Genomic DNA, 25,508 nt, shown 5'->3' on the forward strand with positions numbered 1-25,508 from the left:
CCACCTGAGGGGGTTTCTACATACTTGGAAATGCTGCCCCTAATCATGAGCCACAGCTACAGAAAACTGTGCCATCTACCCCTTAGGAAGCCTGAGGAAGAAAGAAAAGCTGATACAATGCACACATCTCAAGTAGTGTACAATCTACTTGTAAAAACAAAGGATAGGGCTTCCCTGGTGGCGCAGTGGTTGAGAGTCTGCCTGCCGATACAGGGGACACGGGTTTGTGCCCCGGTCTGGGAGGATCCCACATGCCACCGAGCGGCTGGGCCCGTGAGCCGTGGCCGCTGAGCCTGCGCACCCAGAGCCTGTGCTTCGCAACGGGAGAGGCCACAACAGTGAGAGGCCTGCGTACCGCAAAAAAAAAAAAAAGGATATACACAGGAAAACAAATAAAAAATAAAACACTAAACTAGCTGCCAAGATGAGTCCTATAACCAAAAATTACTAAGAGAAGGCAGAATTCATTTTGCATTGGAAGAGTCAGTGAGGGCCAGGGCTTCAGGGGAGTCAGGATTTTGAAATGGGCCTTGAAGGGTGTTGAGACTCATCATCTCAAAAAAGGTGGCATCATCCCGGTGAAAACATTTATAAATATTTATCTAGTAAACAAAAAAAATGGCTCTTACACAACTAAAAGAGCTACAGTTCTCCAGAACACCTCGAGAAGCCAAGAAGATTCTAAGATTTTAAATTATTTTTCTTACGTATCATCTACACAGTCAATAGTGCTAGAGCAGTCTGCTAGTCAAAATACAACTGCAAAAATAAACTATATACTGCCTTCCTGTGATCAACTATATTCAATATCCTGTAATAAACCATAATGGAAAAGCATTTGAAAAAGAACATAACGTATGTAACTGAATCACTCTGCTGTACACCAAAAACTAACACAACATTGTAAATCATACTTCAGTAAAAAATTAAATTAAGTTAAATTAAATTTTAAAAATGAAAAAAGAGAAGAGACAGGACAAGAGAATACAACAGCAAGGCTGTCATCTACAAGCCAAGAAGCAGGCTTTCACCAGAAACCGACCATTATGGCACCCTAATCTCAGACTTCCAGCCTCCAGAATTGTGAAAAGTAAATGTACCAGTTTATGGTATTTTGTTACAGCAACCCAAGCAGACTAAGACAACAGGTATGGAGAACCAGTGTATCCAGAATAAACAGAAATAATTTTCTTGTGTAGGACTTCTAGTTAAACATAAGTCATCTCCACCACCTCCTACAACCCCCCTAAAACGACAAGTGAATTTTAAAGTTACAAGGACAAAGAAAAAGAGAGAAGGCTAGAGCACTCAAGCAAGAGATGCCAACAAAATTTTTGGAAGCTGGAAACATATAGAGCAAGTGGCAAATGACTTAGCAGACAAGAGAAAATTGAAACCTAAAGTCTACAGGGTGGGCAAAGAGGAACAGACCAACTGTTCCAACAATATTTCCTGGAATGACAGGAGCTTCCAGAATAAAGGCACCTACCAAGTGTTTGGGGCCCAAAATACAATGAATAAGAAAATGACCTACTACATAAAGGCACATCAACATGAAATTTCTCAGCACCATGAACTGAGGAAAGACTCTCAAAGCACTTTTTCTTTGGGGGGGTGGGGGGGAGGTGGAGGGGGGAAGGGAGGTCAAGCTAAAAGGATCAGGAGTCAAAATGGCACTGAACTCCTTAAAAGAAATACTGGAAGCTATGTGACGATGTAATGCCTTCAAAAGTTTGAAGAAAAATTATTCCCAACCAGAAATTTTATACCTAGCAAATAACAATAAGGACAAAAACTAAATTTGCTTTCAACTAAATTTTAAAAATGACACACTAAAGACAGAAAAGGGATAAGCTTTTAAAAGAACTTTTAAAACTATCAAAACTGGATCCGAAATTCCTTAAAACGTCACCAAAACAGTTAACTAAGTTAGAAACAAAAACAAAAAAACTTCCACTCTCCTGCCTTTTGGGATACAGAAAGTATGTAGGACTCACTTGTCCAACAGACCTCACAGCAGTGACTGTCATTTCATCTACAAAACTGATAGAAAAGTAAACATACCATTTGTGTTTAAAACGTATACGTGCAACTTTAAACATCTTTAAATATTCTAGATTACTGAATGTCCACAAAGACAGAGCTTGGGATGAGGGAGAAGAGCAAGTACCAGAGCAAAGACCAAAAGCAAACAAAGAAAAGGAAACAAAAAACCCCTAGGGAGAAAAATTTCTTTTAAAAAACTAAGGTAAGCTCTATTGGGCTTGTGAAGGAATTACTTGCACACTCTCCCTGAAACCAGCAAGTCTAAAGGGCCTTGACCCTCCTTCTTCAAGCTCTCTTAGTAGTGTCTCAAGTTACTGGCTTGGCCATAGTCTATAACGTAGACAAGCCGGAAAAACTCTAACCACAGCAATCAGAACTTAAAAGCCTGACCTTTAAACTAAATCAAGATTTTTGATCTGAAATACCAAGAAAGGATTGAGTCCCTCAACACATCCAATAAATAATTTAGACCATAAATTCACTTCTGTAACGACAAAGTTTACTTACACATTGAACCAACAGGGTACTGTAGCATACAATATGCTTAGTACAAAGCCTGGTACAAAACATTAGTGGCTCCTGCTATTACTGGCGTTACCATTTCTGACTGAATAAAAGAAAAGGAGGTGCTGAGTGCTAAGTAGGAACTGGTGAAAAAGGAATTTGGGGAACCAGAGCTATTATGGGTGGGCAGTACCACTTTGGATGAAGACAGCAAAGAGTGACTCCAAATATCTACCGTTATACCCCATTAAAAACCACTGAGAGACGTCTGAAACAGACCTCATAACTAACACATAAGACCAACCAGACGTAACTGAAGTTCATGGATAAAACTGTACTTCTTAGCTCACGTGTACTGCAAAAATAATGTGAATTCATAGCATCTATTAAAATCCTGGGGCTTCCCTGGTGGCGCAGTGGTTGAGAGTCCGCCTGCCAATGCAGGGGACACGGGTTCGTGCCCCGGTCCGGGAAGATCCCACATGCCGCGGAGCGGCTGGGCCCGTGAGCCATGGCTGCTGAGCCTGCGCGTCCGGAGCCTGTGCTCCACAACGGGAGAGGCCACAACAGCGAGAGGCCCGCGTACCGCAAAAAAAAAAAAAAAAAAAAAATCCTGGTTATCTAAACCTTTCCAAATTACATTTAGAATTACCTCTATCCTTCCCAGTTATATATCAAATATCTACAGAAAGTGTAATAAAGATACTATGGCCCAGTGGACACTTTCTCTTTTGACTTCCTCCAGAACTTCTCATCAATTCTACTCAATTTAGCAATTTATCATTTACTGCTTCGTCTCTATACTGCTATCCTACTTTTTAACATTTCTATTTTATTTTCCTAACTACACAGTAAGCTCCTTAAGGATGTAACCATGACTTAACTTTTTGCACATCCGGGTATTAGTACATTACAGGTACTGCACAGATTGACTAAAGATACTAGAATATCATACAAAGAAGAGACTAACTGTTCACAACCTTTCTCAGCCAAATGACACACAAAGGATGGAAACAATTTAGTGTCACTATGGTAATGATTCTAATGGGTCCCCAGTCCACCATCTCACACCCTAGCATGTCCAGATGGAGACTGCAACAAAGGCTTATCAATAGGAACCAGCATACTGGCTTCAGAAATGAACAGTCCTAGTTTCAACACTCAACTGAGCGTGGAGACTGTCACTTTACGGTCCTCATTCCTCCACCAAACCCCAGGCAAGAGGAAGAAAAGACACATGATGATGGGCCTGTCCTCTGCAAACAGATCAAATTTTAAAGCAATTTTAAAAAAAATTTATTCATGTAGGCACAAGGTAACAGTTAATGTACTGCTTTTAAAGGCTGGAGCACAGTCCTTTACTGCGACATTTTGTTTTCATCTACAAATGTTTAAAACTTCAGTTCACATAACAGTAACCCATGAGCCTCAGCAGCAGACCCTGTTAACGGGCCTTAATAACTAAGGACCCCGTGCTTAGAGACCTACCACTCCACAGCTGTGTAGCCTGGGAGCCACGCTCAATTGCCTTCACCTCAAATTGCCTCTGCAACAGTGCTGCCAGGCTGCTAAATGAGATGATGTTTGGAAAACGTAGTGCTTCATATATAGTAAGGAGTAACAATGCTAAAAATGTTTAAAATGAGCAAACCGCATAATTTTCCAGATCAGCCTCTAAACATTATATAATCCTAATCCAGAAAGTTACACTCCTCAATTCCCATAGAGGGGTCTCCACAAAACAAGGACTTCAGCTTTTATCAGTGCTCTGTACAGTCACATAAAGAAAACTTCGGTATTGACTATAAAGCTCACCGTCCGTTGGGCTTTCTTAGTAGCCCTAAATATAAAAAAGATTCACTAAAAATGTATCTCAGAGCATGATTAAGAAAAAGTTTCTCTCTGATATAACATGATAAGCAGTTAATTTTTCAGCCATTGCTTTTTGTCTTGGCTTGCAGAAAGTCCAAAATATGATTCAACTTAAACTGACACTTCACTGACACTTCCTACCATCTTTACCGTCTAGAAATTCCTCTCTTACCATCTAGAAATCCACTCTCTTCCTTGCTTTGAGTATTAGTCCTAGGAAGGCCCTCAGACACTGTCCAATCCCAATCTTCATTTTATAATGACAACAAAGCCTCTTTTTACTAGAAACAGACAAAACAACAAAAGGTATTGCATGTACAAAATAAATACAGGGTCTTTTTCACATTCACACAAAAGATGCTGCAATTTCGTCACATATTCCATTTAATAAAAACTGCAAAACACTAAGAAAAATGACACATGACTAATATCACTTTAAAACTGACCACAAACAATACACCACCTTAGGCAAAGCTATGAAATAATAAGGCCTATTTCTAACAAACTTTACATGCAAATACATATCATCTTCATATTAACCATACTGGTAAGCTACACATTTATGTCAACAATAATGACCTGCCCAAAAGATTTTTAGAACTCTCCTTTGGAACTGTCTGTAAGGTTTCTTTTATTTATTTTTTTTTTTTGGCGGTACGCAGGCCTCTCACTGTTGTGGCCTCTCCCGTTGCGGAGCACAGGCTCCAGACGCACAGGCTCAGTGGCCACGCCTCACGGGCCCAGCCGCTTGGCGGCATGTGGGATCCTCCCGGACCGGGGCACGAACCCGTGTCCCCTGTATCGGCAGGCGGACTCTCAACCACTGCGCCACCAGGGAAGCCCTGTAAGGTTTCTTTTAAATGCCAATATCTAGCCAGTAGCTAGTACAATGCCTCGCACATAGTAGGTATGCAAATGATTATTAAAATATATAGATTCTGCAGCAAAACCTAGTCATTTCAAGACAGATGTGTCTCTGGAAATAGAAAACATTCAGTCCTAAAGCTGACTAATCAAATGGATGATGAAGCCAAGTACCTCCTGTCCAAAGAAAATTCTGTTTCGCAGGGAATACACCCTGTGTCTGAGCAGAGACATAGTGAAGAACTAATCACTGGCCCACATTTCAATCTTTTAAGTCTCAGAACATAGCAAATGTTTCACATTTCCTAAATAATGCACCCAAACAACCACCTGACTGTATGAGTAATACTAGTGATGTCAAAGAAACACATTTACATTGGCTCCCCTTATGATTCTGACCTGGATGCGTCTGGAGGGGGCTCTGTGATATTAAGCTGTTGAACTGCCCAGTACAATACTTCTGTCTGGAAATATTATGTCCATTAATAGTTACTACTGCCACAAAATGCATTATGTCCAGTGCCATAAATATCGTCTTCACTGTTTCTATCTTCAAATACACAGTATCAATCTTTTCTAAAACTTTCATGGTACCCAAATCTCCTTCTGAACTATTATACTTTACTGTTAGTTTATCATCTTTTTTAATGGTCGTGACAGTTAAAAAAAGAAATCCATAAATTCTTTTTTTTTTTAATATTTATTTATTTGGCTGTGCCGGGTCTTAGTTGCAGCACGAGGGATCTTTCTTTTTTTTTTTCAGTTGAGGCATGCGGGATCTAGTTTCCTGATGACCAGGGATGGAAACTGGGCCCCCTGCATTCGGAGCGCAGAGTCTTAATCACTGGACCACCAGGGAAGTTCCTCCATAAATTCTTTGGCACTCCTCCCATCAAGAGGTGGAGTATAATTATCCTCCCTTGAATATGGGCCTTATGATTTGCTTCTTGAGAAAAGATCAAGGCTGAAGAAACACTGCATGACTTCTAAGGCTATGTCAGGAAAAGGCATTCCAGCTTGGCTCTCTGCCTCTTGGGACACATACCTTTAAACTTTGAGCTACCTGGTAAGTAGTCTAGCTACCTCGAAGACTCCATTCTGCAGAGACCACACAGAGGTAGAGATGCCTGAGAAACCTCAGCTGTTCCAGATCCCAGCTGTTTGAATCTCCTAGATGACTCCAGCTACCATCTCACGGCAACCGCATAAATCTAGATAAGAACCACCTAGCTGAGTACTTTCAATCGACAGAAGTAATAATAAATGATTACTGTTTTACACCATTAAGTTTGGAATGACTGATTACACAGCAATTAAAAACCAGAATGATGATCAAAGGAAATCTCAGCATTTTCTTTGGTCCTATTTCCACTGATATATGAATAAAGCCTCATTTATGGTTCATCTCTGATATCTTCCTTACCCATTTCCTTTAACTGGGCCAAGTTTAAAAACCAAAACTCTATATTACCCACACCTAAATATGTTTATTTCCTTAAATGTTTATTTCACATATCTTACTTACAAATCTACCTAACCTTAGACTCATCTGAATAGTAAATCTTTGCTCAAATAAAAGCCAATCTTTACGTAGCATCAATAGAAAACCTATCTTCTATATAGTCTAGTAACTAATACAACACTAACAGGCCAACTCGCCTGTCAATCACCCAGGTAACATATACTGATAGAATGTTCTCATTTCCTCATCCCCGCAGTTGAGAGACCACATAAGGAAACAAAAGCTGACAAGGCCAAAACCTTCATCAGCCACTGATCTTTTATTAAAAGTCTCCAAAAATCCTTGCAAGTTTAACAAGTGCACAACCCGGCCTATCACTTTCACATCCTTTGAAGTCAAGCTGGTGCTAATCACAGGATGTTATCTGACAACAAAATGTAATCCAATGCAAAACATGTGCAAACTGAAACTTCGAATCTCACAAAAATCCAAGATTCCCTGAGGTCTAGGAAAAGCAACACTGAGAAATTCATTAAAACACACAATGCTGACAAACGAAAATTAAAAGTTCATAAAAATTGAAAACAATGACACAACTGTGCTTTGAAATAGAATGACTTTAGTATTTCAATAATTAAATGTGGTCCTTGGAAAAACTACAAATATTTTTGTAAAAATGACTCCATGACTAAATTCAAAGGAAGCCGAATACAATGTGTAGGCCTTGACTGAATTCTGGTTTGAAAAAACCCAGCTATTGTGTAGACATTTTAAAGACAAGTGGAGAAAAGTAATGGTATTAAGGAACTCTTGTTAATTTTCTGAAGTGATAATGGTGGTTGTACAGAAGAAGGTTCATATTCTTAGGCAATGCAAGCCCATGTATTTAAAGATTAAAAAAGCATCATGGAGCTTCCCTGGTGGCGCAGTGATTGAGAGTCCGCCTGCCGATGCACGGGACACGGGTTCGTGACCCGGTCCGGGAGGATCCCACATGCCGCGGAGCGGCTGGGCCCGTGGGCCATGGCCACTGGGCCTGCGCATCCGGAGCCTGTGCTCCGTGACGGGAGAGGCCACAGCACTGAGTGGCCCACATATAAGCTTGAGCTTATATTCTGTAAGCTCAAGCACTGAGAGGCCCACATACCGCAAAAAAAAAAAGAAAAAAGCATCATGATGACTGCAACTTCTAAACCGCTCGACAAAGTCATTTATATATACATGCATATTTTGCAAATTTGGCAAAAACAATTACCAAAATAACAATTACTGAATGGAGAAGGTGGATAACCAAATAACTCACTGTTCATTCTTTCAATTTTTCTGCATGTCTGAAGATGTTTACAATAGAATGTTGGATGGGAAAAGAATATCAACCTCACCAAAATTACATACACACATACAGAGTCAAGGATCACCATTTAAGGAAGGTCTCCTACATGAAATATGGCGGGGGGGGGGAGGTCAGGTGAAATATTGTGGTATCTTTCAATGTTATTGGAATAGTACATTCCAAAAAAAAAAAAAAAATCCATACACTTAATTCATTCCTTATTCCAGAGATTGGAATATAGTTCTAAGAACTAATTTTTAGTAAAATATAGTACTTTATTTTGCTTACTTTTGAAGTTCAGATTAATTTAATAAACATATGTACTAACATATGTCAAGTACTAGGAATGCAAAGACCACAATGAGCCTGTCTTCAAAGAGGTCACCTCTCAGCTCCCCCCGAATGGCACTCACAGGCTCAAACTGAAGGAAGGACTTGCAGGAGTGGCCCTGCAGGATAATGAGAATATTTAAGAAACCATTTAGGGATAATACAAAGAACAGTTAATTCAGTGGGCTTTCCCATAATTTCTAACTGATTACATTTTTAATAGGAATACATTTTAGACAGATGTAACATTTGGAAATTAAATACCACACATTTCAAAAGAAGTGTTTCATAACTATGAACACACAAAAAGCATGTCACTAGAATGTAAGCTCCTCAAAGGCAGGAATTTTTGCCTCTTTAGTTCACTGATACAGCCCAAGTATCTTGCCCAAAACAAGCCCTCAATAAATATCTGCTGACTAATAATGAATGAATGAAACGAAGTGGAATTTCTTTTAATGTCCATTTATATTCAAGTTATGGTGAAAATTCTGGTCAATTTACTAGGAGGAAAAGAAGTGTTTAAATTTTATCACAATGTTGTTGACAAGCTATCGTCTCCCTGCGTGAACTCTGAATATGAAACGGAAATGATAAATTTTTGTCCAAAACCCAAAAGGCTTTCATCACACAACATTCCTTTGAGGCATGGCTGTGAACAAATATTCTGTAAGCTCAAGGAGGAAATTATGCCCATATATCTACTTGATCCTAATGGCTTTGTTCAATATCAAAGTTCAAAATAACTTTTTAAAATAATTATTTGTAGAATCGTCCCTCAATTAGTTTTACACAAAGAATTACACTCCCTGTAAGAAGTCTCTAGAGGGAAAAAAGGGGGGAAAAAAAACTTTAGTGAAATTAAATCAGTATTCTTTATTCAATGCTTTTCATGTTCCTGCTTTAGGTGAATAGCTAACTAAATTCAAACACTTTCTTAGGGATTTACTCTTTTTCTATTATTAAAATAATATAGGGACTTCCCTGGTGGCGCAGTCGTTGGGGGTCCGCCTGCCGGTGCGGGGGACACAGGTTCAAGCCCTGGTCCGGGAGGATCCCGCATGCCTCGGAGCAACTAGGCCCGTGTGCCACAACTGCTGAGCCTGCGCTCTGGAGCCCGCGAGCCACAACTACTGAAGCCCGCGCGTCTAGAGCCCATGCTCCGCAACGGGAAAGGCCACCGCAGTGGGAGGTCTGTGCACCGTGGTGAGGAGTGGCCCCTGCTCGCTGCAGCTGGAGGGGGCCCCCCCGCGCACAGCGATGAGGACCCAACGCAGCCAAAAATAAATAAATAAAAATAAAATAAAATGTGAACAAACCTAAACTTGAAAAAATAATAATAATAATATATACTCACATAAAAGTATATAAAATACTAAAACATATTAAGAGACATCAAAAGCAATCACTCAACCCAGAAACAAGCACACTGTCATCACTTCTTATGAAACTTTTATCTTTAACCTGGTTAAGACCATGAACTGTTTTTTACACAGAAAAATGGAGTCTTTTTATCTCAGTGATATTATTGGTCTGTTTACAGGATTTGCACTGTTTTCCCAACAGCAATAAGGCATTTTTGAACTGAACCATCCATCCAAACTTGTTTGTCTTCATTAACACTAACAAACACCAACAACTTGGCTGAATAGAGGTTTAAAGATGCTATTTGTAGCCATGAGATCAAGCAACTGGCCTAAACTAGGATGGAATGCATACCTTTTATTGCACTGGTTCAGTTACTCTAAGTCTAATCCATTAAATTAACTAGTCACAGCCAATATATGACATAACACAACAGATTTATTTTATCATAATACCAAGCTCATTACTGAAGATAGTTAAGAGGGTATTCTTTTTTACAAGAGAACTATTCAACTGATTTGAGACCCTATGTAGTTACTCTGAGCATTCTCTCACCTTAGGGTCTTCTCGCATGCTGTTCCTTCTGCCTAGAAAGCTCTTATAGTCCTCCAGGCCCTGCCCTACATCACACATCTTCCCCACCAGCTCCTCGGCCTGGTCCTCCTTTTAAACATTTCAGAATCCTGGTCCTCCTTTTAAACATTACTTCTTCCAATAAGCTGTTCCTTCTTTGCAAGACTGGGGTATGTGCCTCTGGTGAAGAATCCTTTACTTCCTCTTTCCCTATGCTCATTATCACACTGCTCTGTAATGGTCTGTCTTTCCCACAGACTAAGCTCTACCATCATACACCGAAGACTAGAACCAACATGCAGCAGAAGCCCCACAAAATGTGCTTAACTAAAGGATGAGATACTATTTAATGGCATACACACTGTGTGTACATATTACTGTTTTTTTTTAAATGTGCGTTTCTTTAATTTTAAAAAATATACACAGGAGAAGCAATGTGTTTTACATAGGAATATACACATTAACAAGGCACTTCTTATAGTTTTCCAAAACTCTATTATATCAGTCTGAGATTTATAAATTAGATATATCAGAACCTTTTAAGTTAAAATGATATCCTTGAAACTACTGGACATACTAGACTTTTCTCAAGATCAAATGAACAGAGAATGGGAATATGGTTTGTGTCAAATAAGGTTTATTGTTAGCTTTATTGCCTATAGTCTATAAGATGAAACTTTACTGTGCCTTTGCAAACAGGATACATTTCTTAAAAAAACTGATCAAAATTTCCCATACAAATAGCTCTATATGATAGATTGTTTTTTTATTTGGCCACGACTTGCGGCATGCAAGATCTGTTCCCCAACCAGGGATAGAACCCGCGCCCCCTGCAGTGGAAGTGCAGAGTCTTAACCACTGGATAGCCAGGGAAGCCCCCATATTCATATTTAATTGCGTGTGTGTGTATATATACACACACACACACACACACTAACAGGTGTGTGTGTGTGTAGATATATATATACTAACAGGTGTGTGTGTATCAGAAAAACAATTTACTTCCCATGCCCATTCCAAGAAGAAAAGGAAAAACAATAAAGCTGAATTAATGCAGAGTCTAGTCTTTGCCACTTCACTAATCATCTGGGCACTCCAGCCCTCAATTTCCTAAGCTGTAAAACATGAAAATCCTAAAATCCTCCTTGATGTAAAATTTTGAACATCTCAAAAATGACTTTCTACTCAGGAAAGTCAAGTAGACTTCCAGTCTAGTCAAGCCGAAAGGTAACATCAATTATTACAGTCTACCATATAGCATGATAATGGGTATCCTGAGCACTCGACAGTAGGAGGACTGCCGAAACAGCCTCCCGAAAGAGAAGAGTCCCAACCCACTACCAACCAAAGGTGAGCAAACACTCCCAAGCCCAGGAGGTGAGGTGATAAGCTGTCAATGTGTTTTTGCTTTATCACACATTATTTCAAATAAGCTTTTGCTACCCAGAACCGTCCCCCATTAAATTTATATGGAAAGCATAATGAAAAGATAACATAATTATACTAAATTCATTTGTGCCAAATCAAATACATGAGCCCTACCAGTTAAAAAATTAACAAAAACAAAACACAGAAGAGTTAGGCTGGTTTTGAAGAGCTCCCCTCCAGTTAAACAAACAAGGTATTCTGAGTTTAGAATGTCCACTGCTTCTAGATACCCATTAGAACAAGTACAAAAGAATAGAAGAGCAGGTCTGAGGCAGGAATAAAAATCAAACCTTAGAATGGCAAAGCTGACTAACATATATTAAATACAACTCATAAAACAGTATCTATAGGCCTACAGTCACACAGATTCAGAGCTGAGATGAACTTTCAGACGTCACATATACCCCCTCATCTTACAAATGAGTAAACTAAAACTAAGACTCACTGCAAGGAAATGACTTGCCCAAGATTACATGACTGATTAGTAGAAGGACCAAGTCTCCTGACTCCAAATCTAGTATTTTTCCAGTTCTCAGCGCTCCTTCTCCATCAGGGCCTGCCTATGGTACACAAATTCTTTCAGGTACGCAGTAACACTCTTAAACTCTGTAAGATCTGTAATACTGGATAATGAATGTCAATATCACAAAACAAACCTGAAGACAGATTAAAATATATTATAAAATTTAAAGGATTAAGCAGATACATCTAAATTCAGAAAACACATTTTTGAGTATTTCATCTCACCTTGGGGTCTTAAATCCGATATGAAATTCTATATCCATTAAAACAGATCTATCACATGAATGTCTAGAACCATAAATAATCTTAAAATATTTATCGGCAGTGCACTACATGAAATTTTCATTTTAAACAACGAAAATAACAATGAAAGAGTCAGAGAACACTTGGTCTCATTTTTAAGTGTCTCTGTGCTCCAACACTACTCTCCTGGTAGCATTCGAGGCAGCCATAGGGTCAATCCCAACCTGTGCAGGCATGAATAGAAAGGAGCACAGACTACCCACATAAGCTCTTCAAGTATCCCCTCCTCCTTGCCAATTCCCAATATCGTCTCTTCCAAAACTAAGTCAAAGCATTAGGATGAAGCAACTTGTTTTCACACCCCAACAGGCCATTATCCTCTTGTGTTTTTACCCCTAGACAGATCTTTTGCAAACAAAAAGCAAAGGAACAGAAAAAACCCCGCCACTGTCTATATGTAAACTGTTCTTAAACAATGCAAGAGTTCTGGACTATTATTAAAACTCTGATTATCAATATCAGATACAGATATCTATGATGAACCTCTAGTTGCTACCAGCATCTTCAATGCCTATAAATGAAAATTCATTAGACTCAAGAGAATGGAAGTAAGAGGATGAACCAGCCCCCACACCCTGAAACCTTGTCTTCAAAGCCCTTTACAAGCACCAGGTTGAATCATCAGGTCCTTCTTCCCTGTGACTTATAGTCTCTATTAGCACTTAATTCTTTATTTTCATGTGTCTCCCCATTAAACTGAAAGCTCCGTGAGGGGAGAAGCCATCATCTTTGCATCCCAATGTATATAACTTAGTTAGCAAACTACTCATTGAGTAAAAGAGTAAAATTTATTTCCCACTTTACCTGTTTATTTCTTCCATTGATTCTTTTACTTAAACAAAATTTAAGTAAAAGAAACCATGGGCAACCGTAGACTCACAGTCCTTTCTCCCTCTGAGCCATTCTACGATACAAAAACCCTCTTCCCTACCACAATTCTAAGAGCACAGAAATTGGAGCAGAAAAATCCTAAACAATCTGGTCCAATTCTTTCACTTTACAAATGAGAGTCATATCATTTATTTATATCATTTATTCACGGTCACATGGCCAATTAGTATCAGACACACACAGAAAAAAACAAATCCCCAACCAAATTTCCTCCAATTTATATCCCATTACCATCATATCAAAGACAGACAGACTGCCTACTATATATCCCATCAATTCAAAATCATCTAAGAATACCAAGTTTTCTTTAAATTTGTGTCTTCTAATCTATGTTATCTTACCAGAAAAAAAAACAATTTTCAAAAGCGCATATAGAGAAAATGTACCTTCCCATCTCTAGTATTTTGACAAGGATGTGAAAAATACTTGGCACAATCAAGATATTACCACTGGGGAAAGCTGGGTTATGAGTACACGGGACCTCTCTGCATCATTTTTGCAACTACTTGTGAGTCTGCAATTATTTCAAAGTAAAAAGTTTAAAAAATAAATAAACATGGCCCACCTACCGGATACCACTCCCTGGGCCCACTAAGTCTGTCAACTCACTCTTCTCCAAACTTTCCCAATGAGCTAGAAAAAGTTCCAACTACTTCTCAACCCAAGTTCCAGGAAGGGTTGGTGCAGCCACCCCAGGCCTAGCACGATGTCTGAGAAGCACACAAACATTTACTGAACAAAGGAAACTAACCTAACACTGTGCTCAAACTCTGTGCAGGCAACACATGGCAAATATTTACACAGGTCAAACTCGACTAACTCTTTCACCAGTCTTTCACAGTTTGCTACTGATCTGTGGATCAGCATCACTCCCCCAGCTAAGACTGTAAGCCTATGAGCACTGACATCTGTTTTTAAAAAGCTATCCTCTCAGCGTCTTATAGTTCTGGGACAGACCTAGTATTTATGTAAATTAATTCGAATTTTTAAAATTTCATTTGTAAAAACAGAAAAGCAAACAAAAATAAATTAGCCTCAAAGGGCAGGAAAATACCCCATTCTCAAACAGACAGCCTCAGAACCTATAGCCTGAGGGGAAAAAGATGGCTGGGGGCAGTGAGGAACTGGCAAGCTTGGCCCTATTTGCTGTCATCACTTAATTTTAAAACAAAGAAATGTGGGTGAGAGCCTTTTATACAGGGGTCCTCACGCTTTTTTGTTCCTGATGACAGTGGTCTGTTTAGACACTATGAGAAGCACTACTTTAAATCCAAGAACCTCTTAATCCGAAAAGGCTACCACAATAAATGTTTTTACTACAATTTGGTTAGGTTATGTTACTCTTTTAACACTTCAACACTATTGCCAGAAAGACTTTCCATTTCAAAAAAAAAAAAAGGTTTTAAACTATCATGCTCAAAAACAAAAACCCCTCAAGAATGTCCTAGAATTCACCAAAGAAAAGACTGAATCTTCATGCCAACTGAAGAAGCTTTTTACATTTCCAAAGAGACTTCTGAGCAGTCAAGCGCCCTGGAGAAGTAAAGCAAAAGACCAACTGGCCTAAAGTCCCCGCCACTCAACAGAGTTTTTTGAAACCAGAAACATTCTGGATGGTATGGGGTGGCTGCTAACCGCATACTGCCGCCTGTCTCTGGATGCAAGTGTTGTACTTATTTTTTGGTATCTTTCGGCTCTCAGAAGTGGCAGAAAGATGAGCAACTGCCAACAAAATCAGCCCCCACGTCATCTCCGACCTGCAGACCATGGGTTGCCAACCTCCCCAAAAGAAGACACCCGTTCCTGGTTCTGCATCCCCCCAGCAGTGGCAGAAACCTAACAGAGAATCAGTCGGAACATGTGGCACCAATTTGTATTCATCCCTACTGGCAACTGCAGGAAGCAAAGAAAAAGCAGTTCCTATACTTCCCCAAACAACAACCAGAGAAAGCAAAGGTACACTGTCCACAGCATCCAAGGACTCCCTCCTTCTCATTATTCTTTATCTATAATGATCAGAACACCTGATAAGCAGAAAAATGCAATCACTTACGGAAAACACCAAGGGACTTGTCGGAGATGAAGTTTAAATATCACTAGAAACAGAAGCATACTAAGAGAATTTTAAACTAGATTTGCACACAAGAAAAATCACCTGTCTGGTGCTTCCTTTAAAGTTTCCATACGCAGATGATGACACACAGCACCAACTGGACTAGTTCAAATTCCCTTTGGACAGGAAACAAAGTCACTCCCACAACCTAAGAAAAGAGATGATGAACTGCACAAGCCTACATACCCCTCTCCTCAAAGCTTTTCATATAAAACCCTGCTTTCATCATTTAGACATCAAAATAACCCTATATTGTCTCTGCTTCTTTGACTTTCTTCATCAAGTTAACTTCCACATCTCAAATTTGGCTTTTTCTTAAAGCGTACAAAACCCATCCTCCTTGACTTTTCAGGTCACAGAGCAGGCTGTCCCAGGAAAAAACACTCAGGTGAACCTCCACCAGGCCTCTAACAGGGTCTTGGAGCCGCTCATGCAAAGCCCATCTCTGGAGTTTCAGATAGTCTGTGAGGAAAACCTGGTATCTGAGTTCACGAAAAGAGCTAGAACACCTTATGGTCTGAATTCAGGAACAGCAGATTCATGCTGGAGCAGAGCCAATTTCTTGAAATGGTAGGTTCTCAACACTGTTTTTTCTGTACTACAAAAAATGGGGCCTGAACTGATGAGAATGGAAATAAAATTCTATTGATTCATTCAAGAGAATTCACAGTGCTTCCTAGACTGGACACTGTCGTAATCTTTATAACTAGCAATCTAGACTACCACTATTACTACTGAAATTTCAAAACATAATCTCTTTATATATATACCAGTACTTTAATTAACATGAAAATCTGCTATCGAGAAAAATGTACTTTTTAAAATTTTGAGTAGCTTTTTCCTATAAAAAATAACGTAACATTTTAGAGTCAAGAAAAATTTCAAAATATATAAAATTATATCCAGCATGATCACAACTATATTAAAAAAAAAAAAAATCCATGTATAGGAAAAAAGCGACCAGAAAGTCACCAAAACATTACCAGTGATGGCAACCTTGCTAGACTTTATAACTTGATCTTTGTTTTCCAGATCTTCTATAAGAATGTTTTTTATAGCAAGGAATTTTTAAAAAATAAAAACTAAGAAATAGCCAGAAACTTGAAAACAACCCAAATTCCCATCAGCTAGAAAACAGATTACAAAACTGTATTATATCCAAACAATGAAATACTACTACCACAAATACAAAAGAAGAAAAACTGCTACACGTGCTAAGGAAAAGACACCAAACACATGATTCCATTTGCATGAAATTCTAAAAAAGGCAAAATTACAGTGAGAGAAAGAATAATAACTGTTTTCAGGGGCATGATGGGGGGAAGGGACTTTTGGGCACAAAGGAGCACAAGGGAGTTTTTGAGGGTCATGAAAATGTTCTATATCTTGATTGTGGTAGTAGTTACACAACTGTATACATTTGTCAAAACTCATCAAACTGTACACTTAAAAATGGGTGAATTTTACTGTATGTAAACTATACTTCAATAAAGCTGAGTTACAAAATACATAAGGAGAGAGAAAGTTGAAAACATTTTATTAAGGTGAATGATACAACTGGAAACTGAACAAATAACATTACTTTTGCTGTTTGGGTAAAACAAATTGTATTTTTATTTACATGTGAAATAACATTAATTTTTAACTCTTTATTCAATATCCTGACAAAAATGAGAATGTCACAAACCACAGTTATCTAAGAATTTACCGTATTTCTCACTTTGAAGGGGTTTATTAGCACTACAGTGATCTATCAAGAAAATAATGTAAAACATGATCCCACTAGAGAATAATTTCTAATAGCCAAGTTCAATTTACCAGTAGTCTTACCTCTATATATTAACTTAGAAGAATGCTGCAAACTTTTCACGACTTATTCTTATTCCTCAATGTGCCCCACAGAAAATCACTTAATTTCAAGAATCTTGTCTTTCCATCATTACATAACCATTATTACAAGCGACTTGCTGATAAAATGCTATCACACTGGAAGTTAAGAAATGACAGCATCAGTCAACCTGTAAGGAACATTAAGATTTCCAGTGTGATGCTGCCTGTCCTTCTAAGGCTATTATCCAAACAAATTTTCTCTTACTCTTAAGAATGTTAAATTTTGTTAACACGTTAAAACTCAGTTTTATTATGTAAAATTTCAAAACTGTCAGTCATCAAAAATAAGCATTTATGTGACAACAGGAAAATCTAAACAGACTTAACTTTGAGATTAAGGTAATTTTTTTTAAGTTTTCATCTTTGAGATACATAATGAAGGTACATCAATTAAATGATCTGAGGAAAAGGAATAAATAGGGAAGAAGCTTGAAACCAGACTGGTCATGAGTAGATAACTGTTGAAATTGGGTAATAACTCTTGTACATAGAGTTAATACACTATACCATCCTCTACTTTTGTACATGCTTTAAATTTTCCATAATAAAAAGCTTTAAAATAATTTTCACAGTAAAACTTAAAAATCAATTATAAAAACAAATCAACATTTCATAATTATAGTGACCCAGGAGGGCAGACTGTTGTCATTTGCTCAGAATGCCAAGGTGTCAAAATGAGAGAAACACGGACTATAATTGGAGTTTGTTTTCTTAACTAGAAGTACAGTCGTCCCTCTGTCTCCGAGGGGCATGGGTTCCAGGAGCCCCCGCGGATACCAAAATCCTCGGTTGCTTAAGTCCCTTTATAAAATAACCAGTACAATGAATAGTCTGCACTCAGTATCTGCGGATGTGAAACCCGTGGATACCAAGGGCCAAGTGTATGTATGATAAAAACGGGGCAAAAAGACATGAGTACATCCTCCTGCAACATAAAATTACTCCCCTCAATACACCCTGCAAGATCTACTTAACCGTAATTTGACACAGTCTTCAGTGATTAAACTTTCCTTTAGAGACTATTTCCTAAATAACCTAATTGTTAAGGGAAAAATCCTGACCTTTCTAAAGTTCATCCCATTATTCCCAGTTATACTCCTATGTACTATGTAATTTCCTTCCCAAGTGTGTTTACTCCTAAACCTACAATTTAGTCACTGATTTCTTGATTTATAAAACTGATCTTCCCTTGTTTGTTTTTTCAATTTTTGGTTTGGCTATTTCATACCCTGTCTTTAATCTTACTTTCCTTAAACAACTTAATCATTTTAGTGAAGCTTGCCTGTACCTTCCCAATAAAGTCACTCTAGCATTGTTGTTTCTAGGTAACAATCTCAACAATCAAATAGTCAGATTTCCCACTGGTTTGGTGACGTGATGCTCTATTCCACCCTAATACTTGTGTTTTTTGGTGCAGCACAATTAAACTTTAGGCAGCTTTCAACTATCATAACCTCTACCCACCACAACTTTTGTTCATTCGGCTCCACGTAATCCCTGGCCTATTTCCTGGCTCCTACTGAGTGGACAAGGATACACTTGAGTCTTTAAAACCCAACAGTTCCTAATAAAAATAAGGAGCAATCGGACTTCACTGGTGGCGCAGTGGTTAAGAATCCGCCTGCCAATGCAGGGGACCTGGGTTCGAGCTCTGGTCTAGGAAGATCCCACATGCCGTGGAGCAACTAAGCCCATGTGCCACAACTACTGAGCCTGCGCTCTAGAGCCCACGAGCCTCAAATACTGAGCCCACGTGCCACAACTACTGAAGCTCAAGCGCTTAGAGTCCACAACGAGAAGCCACCGCAATAAGAAGCCCTCACACCGCAACAAAGAGTAGCCCGCGCTCACCGCAACTAGAGAAAGCCCAAGCGCAGCAACAAAGACCCAACACAGCCATAAATAAATTACTTAATTAAGAAAAAAAAAAGGAGCACTCACTAAATGCCATGCCTTGTGCAAAAAAGCACTTTCTGTGTCAACGCTGCCCAAAAGAATTTGCAGTGATCGTGGCACTGTTCTGTATCTGCACTGTCCAATCGGTGCCACTAGCTACATGTGGGTACAGAGCACTTGAAATGTGGCCACTGCTACCATGGAACTGACTTGTTAATTTTATTTCATTTTAATTAATTTCCATTTAAATAAGTCATGTTCTGAGACTAACTTACATTGCTTGAATTTTTCCTCATGAATTTCCATTTCGTTTTTTTTTTTTAACATCTTTATTGGGGTATAATTGCTTTACAATGGTGTGTTAGTTTCTGCTTTATAACAAAGTGAATCAGTTATACATATACATATGTTCCCATATGTCTTCCCTCTTGCGTCTCCCTCCCTCCCACTCTCCCTATCCCACCCCTCCAGGCTGTCACAAAGCACCGAGCTAATATCCCTGTGCCATGCGGCTGCTTCCCACTAGCTATCTACCTTACTACGTTTGTTAGTGTGTATATGTCCATGACTCTCTCTCGCCCTGTCAAAGCTCACCCTTCCCCCCCCCATATCCTCAAGTCCGTTCTCCAGTAGGTCTGCGTCTTTATTCCTGTCTTACCCCTAGGTTCTTCATGACATTTTTTTTCTTAAATTCCATATATATGTGTTAGCATACGGTATTTGTCTTTTTCTTTCTGACTTACTTCACTCTGTATGACAGACTCTAGGTCTATCCATCTCATTACAAATAGCTCAATTTCGTTTCTTTTTAAGGCTGAGTAATATTCCATTGTATATATGTGCCACATCTTTATTCCATTTAGTTTTACATCTATGTACATTCAAGATAATCTACGACAGACTTTCGCAACCTCAGCACAACTGACATTTTGGACAGGTCCATACTTTATTGTGGGGCTGTCCTGTGCATTGCAGGGTGTTTAGCAACATCTCTGGTCTCATCTCTCTACCCTCTAGAAACCAGTAACAATGCCCCAACGGGGACAATCAAAAAATGTCTCCAGGGGCTTCCCTGGTGGCGCAGTGGTTGAGAGTCCACCTGCCAATGCAGGGGACGCGGGTTCGTGCCCCGGTCCGGGAAGATCCCACATGCCGCGAAGCTGCTGGGCCCGTGAGCCATGGCCGCTGAGCCTGCACATCCGGAGACTGTGCTCCACAACGGGAGAGGCTACAACAGTGAGAGGCCCACGTCCCAGAAAAAAAAAAAAAAAATGTCTCCAAACACAGCCAAATATCCCCTGGGGGGCAAAAACTGCCCCTAGTTGAGAATCACTGATCTAAGAACAACTGTCTGGATTCTGCATTCAATGCTAAGGATATTCCAGGGCAATTTCTTTGAGTTCCTGCTTTTCTATTTGGAAACCAGACAACACGTAAAAGCAGTAAAAATTAACCATCTCTTTATAATATTTTCCACAGAACCTACATTATAACATTGTGTTTTCCCACCCACTATCTCAACTATTCTTCACCAACTTTGAGGTGTGTACTATACCTGATTTAGAAACTGAGGTGTGAGGGACTTCCCTGGTGGTCCAATGGGTAAGACTCCACGCTCCCAATGCAGGGGGCCTGGGGTCGATCCCTGGTCAGGGAACTAGATCCCACACGTGTGCCGTGACTAAGAGTTCGCATGCCACAACTAAAGATCCCGTGTGCCGCAGCTAAGACACGGTGCAGTCAAAATAAATAAATAAATATTTTTAAAAAAAGAAAAGAAACTGAGGTATGAGGGGGTGGGGAGGAGGAGAGATAGGGAGTGAGGTTGTAAGTGGTTAAATGACTCGATTACCACAACACAGTTAATAAGTAGTGGGGCTGAGACAAACCCAGATTTAGGAATTCCAAATTTCAAACCCCTGTCTACACTATCTTACTGTGCAGCCTTACAGCATCTAAAGGGGGAGCTCCTTGGAGAAAAACCCTTTGCTATAACAATCTCAACCAAGACTGTTTATGATCACACAGCACATTATAATGCCTAAAAGCGAAGCTCACAGGAAAATTCCACATACAGACCAAAAACGAGAACGGGTTTGCAATGTAGCCACCTGCATCCCAAGGAGTAATTCAAGACAGGGACTAGTCACAGGGACACCATCACCTTAAAAGACCTCTCCTAACCTAGTACTAGGAAAGGGTTAAGAGGGTCCAGCCCGAGACAAAAGGCCTAAATCAATTTGGAGCCCAGGAGGGACGAGTTGAGAGGAAAGGGAAATCAAAACTCTAAGACAGGTAGGTGGCTGCTCAAAGACTGGGATGCCTCAGAAAGCAGAGATTTCCCAGAGTACACACCATGTGGAACACTGAAAAGAGCCCTGGACTTTAAACATCAGAAGACCCATCATGTGGACCTCATCTGTCAGTACCCTGGATACGCTCAGGGCCTGATTCTCCAGCTCATCAGTGAAAAAACTGGTCTACATGACTTCTTTGGCACTTTCCAGGGTTTGGTGAGCTGGCACTTCCAGCTCTCCCCTTAATCTCAATGCCTAGAACCATGTTCTTGTTATGGTTTTTGCTATTCCTCGAGACAATGTTTTAAGCAAGAACATAGCACTAACTCTAGAAATTCACTAGAAAGAAAATCAAAATGTCACACAAGTATCTGAGCACTGAATGGTTTCAATTGCACACAATGAGTATTTGCTGAGGGCCAGCGCTCTGCACCAGGGACCTTGTAATCACTCTGGAAAGCTACAACCAACATCCTAGCTCTCTGAATTCCTCTCCTCTGCCCTAGCCATCCCCACCTATATTCATCTACTGCATTATTTGGTCTCCCAGAGCCAATAATTAAAGATTTTAACCCAATATACAAAGACTATCAGAAATAGCAAGTATGAAAACACAAAGAAAAAAAAAATCAGATACAAACGGGTATTTTTTTTAAATGCTGAGTACACTTTAAATGTTTGAGCCATCACACTATTACACTAAATAAAATATGACTTTTAACAGGATGTGGTTATTTTAAAAAGACAACTTATTTGTAGAAGAAAATATTGGTGTTTTGAGACCCCTAAGTTTTCTTTGAGCAATTTATTTGTAGTACCATGCTGCCTGTCCAGTCTTACTGCTTTCCGGGTAAAGACGAAAGTCTACCTATTTATAGATCTTTCATCCCGAACTACCATTTACCATTTCACTTGTGACTATCATACATAGAAAATCAACCCATTGTAACACACTCTTTTCTATTACCAAAACTTACTTTAAACCTTGGTAGATTTTTACCTGAAGACAAAAATATTCTGGGCTTATTCTAGTAAGTTGTAAGGTTCCAGAAAACCAACCTCGTTTGGAAACAGATTTCCCTCAAGCAATGCAGCAATAGGTTGATCCTATTACTTTGCAACTAGGTATGCAAATATGAACTTTCTTCTGAAGGGGAGACACAGAACAGCTCCACCACAAGTCAACTACTTTTCTAAACTAAAAAAGCATGACTACCTCAAATGATGCCTTCGTAAGTCTCAACAGACCAGACATTTTTACTGCTACTAGATAAAACTAGAGGTTCCTAAAATTTTACCTACAGCCCTCTCCGACTGTTCAAATATCTGCCACCTTGATGTACATTTTATGATCTCATCAGATCCACCTCTTTCATTTCTCATGAAATGAAAACTGAAGATGATCCAACTATTCTTAATATTGTATACCGACATTACAGAAATCAAAAATAAAGCTGATTGTTTACACCAGGAATGGAAAAAGAAAAGGTAGCTTTCAAAAAGATACATGTCAATTTCCAGACTAGCTGAAACAAAAGGAATGCTCAAAAATTATTCAAAGTGCCCAACAAAACTGCAAAATAGGTTTTGGCATGCACAGTAAATTGAGTAAGTTAGTCAGGATTCTTGGTATATAAAGTTAGGACTAATATAAAAAACATACCCTACTTCTCTCCCGGTGCAATTTTCTAAGTTACAAGACAAGTTGCACTACAAGCACTACCAATTCGGTTCTGTGAATGACAGACAGTACAGCTATCCACACTACTAGCGTGGTTCTAAAATTTACAAAAAACCTTATGTGAAAGTCTTAACAAAAGATCTGTAATGAAACAAAATCGGAGTAAGGATTGCATTACGAAATGTTAAAATAAATGACTTAAAACATTTCAGTATTTAAAGGAACTACGTGACAATTCCAAATGGTTAGTATTTTCAGAAAGTATTCCAAAAGTTTTACAAACATGTTAAATGCTATATGGTTACAGCAAAGATTAGACAAATCCAAATCTAACGCCAGAAACCAAGCCTCCAGCTTCCCGGATTGAAAGGCTGTCCGCCCCACCTGAGGCGGTTAGATACTCCGAGACAGAGGCCAGTATCTTAGCAGCAAGTTAGGCCTCTTCCTCCCGACGGGAAGCGCATGACAAAAAGGGCATCATGCAATTTATGTCACCTGGTCACTTAGCAAAAATTATATCTAACTTCTAAACTTGGGCCCAGATGGCCTTCCCTATTTATAATGAATAGAGAGCAGCGAAAGTGTTGGGATAGAAAGAGACTTAAAATGTCCCCCTTTCTGACCCTGTAAACATTTAGGCCATCATTAGAGCTGAGTTCTAGATTCTAAGACTTGCTTTAATGGAGGCTTCCCTCAACCTCCTCGGAGTCTCTTTTGCAACAGTGAAGGAACTTTTCCTGCTTTATCTCAGTTCCCTGGGAACATGCGGCCCTGCAATTCAATATCCTAACCTGGCAGGGGACGGTGGAGGAGGGAAGGAGAGGAATCCAGGGCCAAAACTGCCTTCTTATGAAAGGCAAAAAAAAAAAATCATAATTCCTCCTCCGCCCATAGCAAAACCCATCCCAGAAATTTTACAGCGTGTTAAGAAAAGCAGCACTGCGAACTGCAAACGTAAGAGTTTTCCTTTGACTCCACGCTCGGCTTTCAGCTGTCAAATTACAACTCAGGAAAACACTATCATTAGAATAAAAAAGGAAACAAAAAAGCTCGCACCACAGGGGCCGGGGCAGGAGCTGCGTGCACCATTCCGGGAGTAGCAGAGCCAAGGAAAGCTAATCCACTTCCCCACCCGCGCCCAAATTCATCCCCTCCCCGGACTGGCAAACCTCACTGCAGGGGCTCAAATTTAATAATAATAACAATAATCATGGCGCTTCCTCCCTCCCCCGCAGCCGCGATCTGCCGGGAATCAGCTTCTCCCCACCCTCCCCGCTCCCCCGAGATCTCCAGGCCCCGCAGGTCCGACCACCACACCGGACACAGCTCCCAGGGCCCCGGGCGAGCCCAGCCTAACCCGGGGCCCCTCGCACGGCTTCTCCTCTTCCCTCTCTTTTTACCTCCACCATCCCCCATCCGCATTGTCTGTCTCAATTCAACTTTGACTAATATGGATTCCTCGAGCCTGGGCCGGGCGGTAATTACAGCTCCCCCCCACCGGGAGCCGGATTCCCCCCCCCCCATCTCCACCGAGTTCAACGCGGCTCCTTCGTGGAGGGGAGGGGGGTGGACGAGGGAGTGGAGGGTGCAGTGCGCTTTCCCGTCCACATCTCGCTCGCCCCCGCGGCCCCGGGCCCCCGGGACCAGAAGTTTGCCCCGGAAGGGGCCTAGCCTGGTGCAGCGAGGACCCTCCCCCGCCACGGCCGGACGGCGCGTAAACACCGGCGCCCGCCCCGGCGCGGCCCCGTGGGGGAGGGGAGGGCGGGGAGGCGCCCCTCCCCCAGCCCGCCGGCCCGCCCGCCCGCCGGCCCTATTACCTGTCATTGAGCTGGTCCTCGGTGCCCGGCAGCGGGTGAACCACGAAATGGATGGACGTCATGGTGCTTCCTTCTCGTCCTCCTCCTGAGCACGGCCCCCCCGGCTCTGCTCCCCGCCCCAACCCCTTCCCCTCCCCAAAACCCACAGCCGCCGCCGCCGCCGCCCTCCAGTCCCCAAATGGAGAGAAGCAAATGCGCAGGGGCCGCCGCCGCCGCCTCCCCGCCGGGCGTGTGTCCGCGGCGCGGCGGTCCGGCGGGGCGGGCAGGAGGGCGGATCAACACGCCGCCCGCTCCCCCGGCGACAGCGCGCAGGAGTGCGAG

At 40.6% G+C, this 25,508-nt stretch overlaps 1 protein-coding gene across 2 annotated transcripts in view; it reads right to left on the reverse strand.

Annotated features, from left to right (window-relative positions):
* The window catches only part of UBR5 (ubiquitin protein ligase E3 component n-recognin 5), a 141,423-nt gene extending 116,174 nt beyond the window's left edge, over positions 1–25,249 (reverse strand). For both annotated transcript variants that reach the window (XM_065895605.1, XM_065895604.1), the window contains exon 1: positions 25,188–25,249. In XM_065895605.1, coding sequence (XP_065751677.1) covers positions 25,188–25,249 — 62 coding nt within the window. The remainder of the gene's footprint in view (positions 1–25,187) is intronic.
* Between the last annotated feature and the right edge of the window lie 259 nt (positions 25,250–25,508).

The sequence above is a fragment of the Phocoena phocoena genome, chromosome 17, assembly GCF_963924675.1.
Source record: "Phocoena phocoena chromosome 17, mPhoPho1.1, whole genome shotgun sequence".
In the NCBI taxonomy this organism is placed as follows: Eukaryota; Metazoa; Chordata; class Mammalia; order Artiodactyla; family Phocoenidae; genus Phocoena; species Phocoena phocoena.